The sequence below is a fragment of the Brassica napus genome, chromosome C9 (assembly GCF_020379485.1).
Source record: "Brassica napus cultivar Da-Ae chromosome C9, Da-Ae, whole genome shotgun sequence".
NCBI lineage: Eukaryota > Viridiplantae > Streptophyta > Magnoliopsida > Brassicales > Brassicaceae > Brassica > Brassica napus.
Window position 1 is genome coordinate 45,164,661 of NC_063452.1, and position 9,791 is coordinate 45,174,451.

At 38.4% G+C, this 9,791-nt stretch overlaps 2 protein-coding genes across 6 annotated transcripts; one reads left to right on the plus strand and one right to left on the minus strand.

Annotated features, from left to right (window-relative positions):
• Positions 1-271: 271 nt before the first annotated feature.
• On the minus strand, positions 272-3,906 carry LOC106411033 (dihydrolipoyllysine-residue succinyltransferase component of 2-oxoglutarate dehydrogenase complex 1, mitochondrial-like). Of its 2 annotated transcripts, none has more exons than XM_013851705.3 (15): positions 3,683-3,906; positions 3,376-3,449; positions 3,204-3,278; positions 3,006-3,063; positions 2,912-2,930; positions 2,755-2,822; positions 2,403-2,477; positions 2,244-2,299; positions 2,074-2,118; positions 1,735-1,992; positions 1,528-1,622; positions 1,322-1,412; positions 1,128-1,238; positions 829-1,023; positions 272-738 (listed from the first exon to the last, which is right to left on the minus strand). In XM_013851705.3, exons 2-15 carry the CDS (start codon positions 3,430-3,432, stop codon positions 547-549), a joined length of 1,395 nt encoding a protein of 464 aa, XP_013707159.1. In that variant the 5' UTR covers positions 3,433-3,449; positions 3,683-3,906; the 3' UTR covers positions 272-546. The 2 variants fall into 2 exon arrangements, with proteins under 2 accessions (XP_013707159.1, XP_048624594.1); XM_048768637.1 differs by having other exon boundaries at positions 3,376-3,446; positions 3,683-3,791.
• Positions 3,907-4,112: 206 nt separating this feature from the next.
• Positions 4,113-9,556, plus strand: LOC106353596 (putative nuclease HARBI1). 4 transcript variants are annotated; one of them, XM_048768640.1, is made up of 3 exons: positions 4,113-8,263; positions 8,363-8,456; positions 8,745-9,556. In XM_048768640.1, the coding sequence occupies exon 1, from the start codon at positions 4,143-4,145 to the stop codon at positions 5,457-5,459; it is 1,317 nt and encodes a 438-aa protein (XP_048624597.1). In that variant the 5' UTR covers positions 4,113-4,142; the 3' UTR covers positions 5,460-8,263; positions 8,363-8,456; positions 8,745-9,556. The 4 variants fall into 4 exon arrangements, with proteins under 4 accessions (XP_048624597.1, XP_048624596.1, XP_048624598.1 ...); XM_048768639.1 differs by having other exon boundaries at positions 8,363-9,556; XM_048768641.1 differs by having other exon boundaries at positions 8,378-9,556.
• The last annotated feature ends 235 nt before the right edge of the window (positions 9,557-9,791 follow it).

Consider the following 9,791-nt stretch of genomic DNA (forward strand, 5'->3'; position numbering starts at 1 on the left):
AAAAAGTAATTACTAAATCATAAATCCAAATTGTTGGTATATTTTTGGAAAATGATACTTAACTTGTGGTATTCCCAATTGTTGATATATTGTTGAAATGTAGTATCTAACTTTGTGGTATTTTAGACAAACTAGAATCTATCTTGCGTTTGAGTGATTCCTGACTAAAGAAGCCAAAACACAGATTTGTTTTTGTTTCCGTTTTGTTAGGTCGTCAGAGTTACCGAACTAAAATTGCTTATCCTTTGAATCACATCATGAACAATTTCGATTGAAATGAAGATCTTTTTACCCAAGATAAAAATCAGTGGCATTATTTTTAAGTAAAAATCGTAACATTTTGTTTAAACTGTATATTAAATAACAAAACTCAATGCACCGATGCTTTCCCTGCACGGCAATAACTCTTGCAACTATTAAGAACTCCTCTTCAAAAGTTTCATTCACAGATTGCAATATCTGTAACGGTTTACCTGAAAGGAAACTGGTAAAAAAAGGACAAAGAGACTTATCATCTCTTCTGGTCTCTGATCTTTTTATTCTTCATCATATATCGAGAAGAAGCCTCTGAGGATCTTCCACAACATCCTTGATACGGCGCAAGAAATACACAGCCTCTCTTCCATCAATAAGCCTATGATCATACGTCAGTGCGACATACATCATTGGCCTTGGTACTACGCTTCCTCCCACAACCATTGGACGTTGCACGATTGAATGCATTCCAAGTATAGCAGACTACATATGATATACTTCGTCTGCGTTAGTAAGGGGAAAAAAGAACCGTTCCTTTGTGCAGGTTTTAGTATCGTGAGGATTGAACCAAACCTGAGGAGGGTTGATGATAGGAGTGCTTATGAGACTTCCATAGACACCACCATTAGATACAGTGAATGATCCTCCTGCCATCTCGTCGATTGAAATGGTTCCTTCATTAGCCTTCTTAGCAAGAGAGTTTATCGTTTTCTCAATGTCCGCAAAGTTCATCTGGTCAGCACCTCTGATTACTGGAACCACAAGACCCTGGACACAGAAAAAAAAGGATCAATCACTTCTACCTCTCAACCCTAGATGGTATTATCATGCAATGTTTGGATCTCTCTATCAAGAGAATAGCGGAAACAAACCTTAGAGGTACCAACAGCAATACTGATATCTATGTAGTCTCTGTAAATGATATCATCTCCATCGATAACTGCATTTACTACTGGTTGGGCCTGGAGGGCACTAACAGCAGCCTGAAATAAAGGGTTAAAGAATATATTATTTTATATGTAGAATTCTGAAACGTTAATTAGTTCAAGAAACTTTTCAAGTGTACTTTAATGAAACCAGACATAAGCCCCAACTTCACTCCGTGCTTTTCAAAAAATGCATCCTTGTATTGAGATCGGAGCTTCATCAGATTGGTCCTACGTGTGGAAGCAATATCATGTTGGTGAGCTAAGAGTTGAGTAGTTATTAGTGCAATCTAAGAATTTCATATTGATAAAAGACATCAACATGAGGGTTTTAGCTGTGACTCACATATCAATTTCATTGAATGTTGTAAGCAACGCAAAAGTGTTTTGAGAGTCTTTCAGCCTAGTTGCCACACGTTTGCGGAGTCTTGTCATAGGAACCTGCAACGTTGTTAAGATGCCATAGCATCAATTCATGTGAACGTAAATAGATTTTTTCTGTCAAAGACATAGTATAGAAGTATAGACTAAATGAATGACACAGTTTGCATACCCGTCTTTCCCTATCCTTTGGAGGAAGCTGCGGTTCTTTCGCTGACTGTTTAGTCGGCGGTGGTGGCGGTGATGATGCCTTGGGTTTCTCCGCAACTTTAGTACTTTCAACCTTGGGTTCCTCAGCAGGAGAAGGCTTGGGAGCAGCTTTCTCTGGTATCTTTTCAGAGGGTGCCACGTGAGACACAGCATCTGCAGACTTTGAAATAATAGCTACCTTATTTCCCGGTTCTACAGTATCTCCTTCCTTGACGAGAAACTGCATAACATGATTAAATTAGTTAGGCATAGGAACCCAGGAGAAGAACCACAGGAACTAAAAAGAGCATAAATATTCTACCTCTTGGATCACACCACTTGCTGGGCTAGCAATATCTATTGTCACCTAAAGCACAGAGAAGAATCAAACCCAAGTTATAAAAACTACACCAGAATCATGAAAAATATTAAGCATGTACAGGGAAGAAACGAAGAACATGGGAGAGAATAAAGCAAGTAATTGTTTGACACCTTGTCAGTTTCAATTTGTGCAATAGCCTCATCAGCCTCTACTCTGTCACCAGGTTCTACAAACACAATATCAGAAGCACCAACAATAGAATATTATTAGATACATACATGCACTGGAAAGAAACGACAAGATGATAAAGCAAAAAAAAAAAAGCATACGCTTGAGAAAGTTGGCTAGGGTTCCATCGGTGATTGATTCACCCATGTGAGGCACAACAGCTTCAACGACATCTCCTTCAGTAACAGATACAAAAAGTGTATCAAAAAGCCTAGAAATATAAGTTACGGGAACAGTAGAGAACAAAGCTCAATTGAGTCACACACTTCATAAGAGTATGAAGCAAAATTGAAAGGAAATTTGTCGGTTAGCTGAGAATGAATGATGTATCATTTATCCAAATATTGATAGTGCAGTTATAAAGGGTCACTTGGATACGCTACATGTGGGTTCCAGAGAACATAAAAAAAAACTCGAAACAAGAGAATTATCTTAAGCTAGAGTAAACCATACCACTATCAGATGAGAAAGGCCTGACCCATTTTTGCAGGGTTGTGCCTTGGAAGCTGGTAAGAAGAGTCCTACGCAGATTAATATAAACCTCGTAAGAATAAAAGTAAGTGGGAGATTTAATTCTACGCATGAACAAAACAAAACGGAGGTCCCTAACCTCGAGCACTCTGAACACCCTGAAAAAAAGCGAAGGATTGATTGTTAGATTAAAGAACCTAAACTAGCCAATAGATGACAACGTAATAAAATACCTGGACAAGAACGATGATGGAAGTAGCTACGAGCATGGCTTCCACGAGGCACAAGAGTCTGAAATATTTAAATAAAACGCTAGTTCATTCATGGAATAGAGTATTATTATGAGTTAAAATGTAACAAAGATAATCAAGTGATATGTAGCAAACATAAAAGACATAAAGATACGCGACCGGATCAAGAAGAAACGTTACCTCTGTTGCTGAAAGAGAATGAAAGCTTTGTGAAGATGCTGCAACACGAGAAGATTTCATTGATTTCGCCAATCCCTGAGAGAGAGAAAGAGATCAATCGAAACTATAATCATATTTCGGAAAAATCAAATCACAAAAGATGGACGAATCTGAAAACAGAAGGAAGAGTAACCGAAGAAGCAGAAGAGCCTCTACTGGAAGCTCTCCTTATGACAGCACGCAACATCATCCCTCGCACCGAATCTCCTAAATGTTTCCGAAAAGCAAAATCAATACATTTCGGTGAGATTCAACACTTGTAATCGTACAAACAGAGAAAACAACACAAATTAAATGGATTCTACAATTCGATTCACTACTTTCTCAGAGACCTCAGATCATCATGCCACAGAGTCAGATTCGTAATCTTTCCGTTTACGACGCAAAATCCGAAAAAACAAAAATGAATCAAGAACAAGAGGGAGAGATAGGAATCTAACCAAAAGAGATAGAGAGAGAGACTTCAACGCGGAGTGAGAAAGCTAGGGTTTGCTGAATTGAATGACGACTGGGAAATGAATATGACTTTTCTGTGAGAGCTAGCTAGCTTTGAGCAAGTTACAAGAATATGGCAAGTTCGGAAGATTGTTACACGTGTCTACTTATGCTTCTTCCGATTACATGAATATTTAGAAAGCTTCAAAATGCCGCCGTTTTATTAGCATCCGGCCCATGTGCCCAAAACCCCATCTTACCCAGACATGCTGCTAGGTCACACGCAAAACTCTCTTGCTTCATTCTCTCAATTCTCTTCATCAAAACAATCCATTCTCACTCTCAATTCTCTTGATTCAACAATCCGTTCTCACTCTCGTTGATTCAACAATCCATTCTCACTCTCAATTCTCTTGATTCAACAATCCGTTTCTCAAGTTATAAACAATCAATTCCTTTTATCTCATGGCATCTTCCTCTCATAACAAGTTCGAAGACTCTACTTATGAAGCGTTCGATCAATATTTTGATCATCAATTCGATGAAGCATTTGAGAATTTGTGCAATACTTTTGGTGATCAAACAGAAGAAAAGAAGACAAGAAAAAAAAGAGTTTTTATCGAAAGAAACCGTGAAGAAGGTCATCTCCGATTATGGAATGATTATTTTAGTGACGCTCCAACGTATCCAAAAAACCTATTCCGGCGACGATTTCGTATGAACAAACCATTGTTTATACATATTGTTGATCGTCTCTCAAATGAAGTTCAATTCTTTCGTCAGAAGAAGGACGGTCTCGGAAGGCTTGGTCTCTCTACACTTCAGAAGTGTACGGCAGCTATTCGTGTGTTGGCATATGGCTCTGCCCTTGATGCGGTCGACGAATACCTCAGGCTCGGTGCAACCACTACTCGGTTATGTGTGGAAAATTTTGTGGAAGCAATAATAGATTTGTTCGGAGATCAGTACCTAAGAAGACCAACACAAGATGATCTTCAACGTCTACTTCATATTGGAGAGCTTCGTGGGTTTCCCGGGATGATAGGAAGCATCGATTGTATGCATTGGGAGTGGAAGAATTGTCCCACCGCTTGGAAAGGGCAATATTCTCGTGGTTCTGGAAAACCGACTATCTTTTTAGAAGCGGTTGCTTCATATGATCTTTGGATATGGCATGCGTTTTTTGGACCTCCAGGTACCTTAAATGATATCAATGTTCTTGATCGCTCACCTGTTTTTGATGACATAATAAATGGTCAAGCTCAGCAAGTGAATTTCACGGCCAACGGAAGAGATTATCATTTGGCTTACTATCTCACCGATGGCATTTATCCGAAATGGGCAACTTTTATCCAATCTATTCCAATTCCACAAGGGCCTAAAGAAGTTTTATTTGCTCAACGTCAAGAAGCTGCCCGAAAAGATGTCGAACGTGCTTTCGGAGTCTTGCAAGCTCGATTTGCAATTGTTAAAAATCCGGCACTTTGTTGGGATAAAGTCAAGATTGGAAAGATTATGAGAGCATGTATCATACTCCATAATATGATAGTAGAAAATGAACGAGATGACTACACTCAATACGATGTTTCTGATTTTCAACAAGGAGAAGGAAGCGGAAGTTCACATGTCGATCTCACATATTCAACAGATATCCCTACAAATATCGCCAATCAGATGGGTGTTCGAACAAGAATTCGTGATAGACAAGCACATCAACAACTGAAAGGTGATTTCGTTGAACATATTTGGCGTAAATTTGGACGTGATCAAGATACCAACTGAGTTTGGATGTCTCGTTCAAATTATTATCGTTTATTTTAATAATCTTTGTTTCCATGCTTTTATGTTTGTATTTTAAAATTTATGTTTAAAATGTTATGTTTAACTATGTTTTATTTACTTAATAAATTTTATCTTTTATAAAAAAATTATGTTTAAAAATAAATTTAATTTTTTTTATTGTTAAGCACCCTAAGTTAAGCAACTACCAATAAACCAATATCATTAAATGTTTCTTAATTTGTTGCTTAGTTTTATTTTAATACTTAAAAATTCATTAACAACCACTTAAGCAACACTAAAGGTTGTTAGCAATAAACATGCTCTTACTACCCTGCTAATTATGTCAGAAAACTGTTACCGTTTTCTGAAGTTGGTTATAAGTCTCCTTACGAGTTGTTGAACAAACAAAAACCAGACTATTCATCATACCTAAGGGTTTTTGGTTCAGCGTGCTACCCTTGCTTATGGTCATAACAAGTTTGATCCAAGGTCTTTACAATGTATCTTTTTTGGATATCATTCACAATATAAAAGTTACAGTGTTTATATCCTCCTACTGGCAGAAAATACATCTCGCATCATGTTATATTTGATAAGGTTGTGTTTCCTTTTGAGCACTGATACAAGGAGTATGTAGTTCCCCACATACTACACCGTTGTTGCAGGCTTGGCAATCTGCTCCTGTTCCACCACCTTTGCTTCCTATGATTCAGCACATTCTTTCTCATCAGGTTCCTACGGTTTCAACACTTGTTCAGGATCCTGTCGTAGACCAATTTGTTGATGAGGCTGGACCTAGTTCGTCTAGAGATACGGAAATAGAGAAAATTATAGAGGAAGATGAGATAACCGATCGCCCTGTGAGTCCTACTACAGTCACTCAAGTTTCTGGGATCCATCCTATGACAACACGCCTGCAACGTGGAATACGCAAACCAAATCCTCGGCATGCTCTTCTCACATGAACAGATCTCCCAACTATCCCAAAGACCCTTGCGGCTGCGTTAAAACATCCCGGTTGGAAAAAATTTATGGGAGAAGAAATGGAAGCACATCATCTCAATGAAACTATGTCTCTTGTTCCTAGGGATCCTAACATGTGTTAGGCCGTAGGTGGATACATACGGTGAAACTAAAGGCAACAGGAACTTTGGATAAGCTAAATTCTCGACTGGCGGTGTGTGGTTTTGAACAAGAAGAAGGAGGTGCTTTTATTGAGACTTACAGTCCGGTTGTGAGGACTTCAACAATCATATTGGTTCTTAATGTTACTGTGGAAAAAGAGTGGAAAATGCGTCATGATGTTAAAAATGCGTTCCTCCATGGGGAGTTAGTTGAGGAAGTCTTTATGGAACAACCACCTGGTTTTGTTGATCCTTCAAAACTGGATCATGTTTGCAGACTACATAAAGCTCTGTATGGATTAAAAACAGGCTCCTCGTGCTTGGTTTAATAAGTTCACATGTTATACAAAAAAAACATTACAAAAGTGTGTGACTTATATAGATGAGCCTTTTGCTTCCCAATTACTATAGAGTATCTTACAGTACTAAAAATTGCTTATGCTTCATGTTTAGCTATGCCACATCAGCATGGAAAATCAACCAACCAAAGATCATTTTTCTGCCATGTCACCATCAAGTTTCCCAAAAAGACTCATGTGTATTTCAATTGTCTTCTCATCTTTCTCTTCATGCAAAATCGTTTCTTGAGAGGACTGTCCTCTCATCTCCCATACCTTTCTCCATCACTCATAATTATATATTGATTCGACCTATATTGATTCGTCTGTTTGATTCAATTACATCACCTCCACTTCAGTTTAAATACAATTTTCCAGTTTCAAAATTTACATTGACTCGGGAATACTCAGCCGACGAATAATATAGTACATCAACCGGAGGTGACCAAATACGCAGCTTTAATATAACCGCAGCTCCGATTGCCAGCTCCACTTCTCCGGCAAATTCTAGCACCGCAACACCGGCGAAATCCCACATCGTCTTGGAAAGCTTCGGGTTTTGGTCTCGGCCCTCTTAGCAAAGTTGTATCTCGATTTGGCCGTAAAGGTTTGTTCGATTCAATTATATCCATCAGATTTTTGGAACAGATTGTTCTGAGTTTTATTTTCTTAAAACATAGATGATGTTTTAGTCAGATCGAGATGTTTACTAGATGTATATATACTCGGGAACAAACACTGTTGCAGATTGAAAATTGAATCATGTAAGCTAGCTGTTCATCGGTCTTTTCTCTTGGAAGACCCACTGAAGATCGAAAGTACTTTCAGAGTTTCAGTGAGGTTTTAGAAGTGATGCTCCTGAAGGATCGAGCCACTGGCTGTGCTCATGTTTATTTTTGTCCTCGACGATCCCAGTTTTGCTGAGTCCTACACGTAATTGATGTTAAATTGTATGTTTTCATCAATTTTTTTTTTGAGCCAATACTTCATTACTTTAGTATCAATCTGCTTCTTTCAATAGTTAGTTTTTTGGAACAGAGGTTACTGCTCCTCTAGGTAAAGCTATAAATTGTGTCAGTTGTGAAAGTTCTAAGTGGAGCTTCAGTTTCTGCCTTACAATGCATTCTTTAACAGTTTAACCTTCTGTATTTCAAAAAAAAAAAAAAAAAACAGTTTAACCATCTCTACTTTAATACTTCCTCCATTTATCAACATGCACCTAAATTTCACACGTCACATGGAGTTATGTCATATTATGTTTCTCTCAATTGTGCTGACCACTACTCAGCTTTGAGCTTGCCTCGGTATGGACATGGCTTATCCCAAGGAAAATATAAAAAAGGTAAAGCTGTTTGTTTCTCTCTTTAGAATGTTTCTCTGCCTTTGTTAATTGTTGGATACTCATAGGCAACAAATTTTTTAATTGAGTTTGTAAGCATAGTGATTGATTTCATAGGCGGTGATGGTCCATCCCCACAAGAATTTGGGGAGTGAGAGAGCAGCTGAATCTTATGAGAGAATTCAGAACCCATGAGGTAATGATTGATATTGCGTTTCATTAGTTTGTACTGCTGCACCAACTTCCTTCATCTCTGATCTCCCTAGCTAGCCTCTAGGTTTTTCTTTATTCTATAAAATGGAAATCATATGACAGTGAATTAAAGAATGAAGAACTACTGAACGACTTTGTGAGGTTGAAAATTTTTTCTCAGAATGTATATTTATAGTTTTCCGGACATATTTTGTTGCCAAACGTGTCTTTTTTCTACTTGGATTTTTGTCTTCATGGTATGCTGCTAACGTAATACATCATCAAGAACCAGGGGTATGGTTTCCCTACCACGGGTTCTGGAAGCTCAGAAGGTGAAGGAATGGATGCTGTAAGAGTTAAAAATGTGGAAATCTCTGTGCGTGATTTTTAAACAAGAAATGGAAATCTAAAGCAAGATGGTGCCCTATAGTTATCCTAATCTTAATCTGCATCTTAGAAATACTGCATATTTACTCCAATAAGGAAACTTCTCGAGACATTAATAACGACAATTAAACATGGTGTGTGCTGGGTTGCAGAATTTAGTCCCCAATGAAGTGAACTTTTTGCGAACGATATTTTGCAGAGTTTTACTAAACATGTAAATAGTGTGCTCAGAGGTGGCGTGGTGGTCCTGGCGGTGGTGGTGAAGACCGTTGCGGACATGGTGAAGACCGTTGCGGACATGGTGAAGAAGAAGGATGTCAAGGGATCGAAAAGGAGGCGGAATGATTCATCAACCAGTGACATGGAGCGGAGACTCTGCATTAAATATTTTGCGAATGGACCCTGCGACTATAGCCCTGTTCGTTTCATTCTCGCGGCGGTTGCGACCAGCGACTGAAATTTCTTCATTGTTTTTATCTTTAATGGTTGCTCGGAGGGAGGAGGAGAGACGCAGCGATCAAAAACTACACGGATTCGGCAAATTCCGTTGACGCCAAAAATAACAGCGACCAATTACCTTCATTCTCTCTCCTCTGCGTCTTTCCTCTGCGTCTCTCCTCTGCATTTAAAAACTGATTCCGTTCAATTTTCTTCTCTCTTTTTCTTTAGAATTGAAGTCGCAGCCGCTGGTCGCGCGTTAATGAAAAGAACAGGGCTTATGCTAATTATCACCGGCATTATATTCAACTAGAGCTTAAACGTGTCTTTGGTATCATGAAATTTTAGGATTTGTTTTTTTTGTTCGCAAGTTGTTTGATCATAGTTTAAAGAAGTTTTGATGCTTGACAATGCTTCCGGCTATCCAGACCAATGGTCTGCACTACGAATCAAATTCTGGATTCAATTACAGTTACTCAATAGCTACGTAACATAGTTTTCGGATAGAATTATA

Excerpts from the sequence above, each read along its gene's own strand:
- LOC106411033 (XM_013851705.3), bottom strand. The coding sequence starts at position 3,432 with ATGATGTTGCGTGCTGTCATAAGGAGAGCTTCCAGTAGAGGCTCTTCT. Across the intron at positions 1,993-2,073 it reads CAAGTGGTGTGATCCAAGAG|TTTCTCGTCAAGGAAGGAGA; the intron begins GTAGAATATTTA and ends CATGTTATGCAG. Across the intron at positions 1,413-1,527 it reads ACATTCAATGAAATTGATAT|GACCAATCTGATGAAGCTCC; the intron begins GTGAGTCACAGC and ends TTCCACACGTAG.
- LOC106353596 (XM_048768639.1), top strand. The coding sequence starts at position 4,143 with ATGGCATCTTCCTCTCATAACAAGTTCGAAGACTCTACTTATGAAGCG.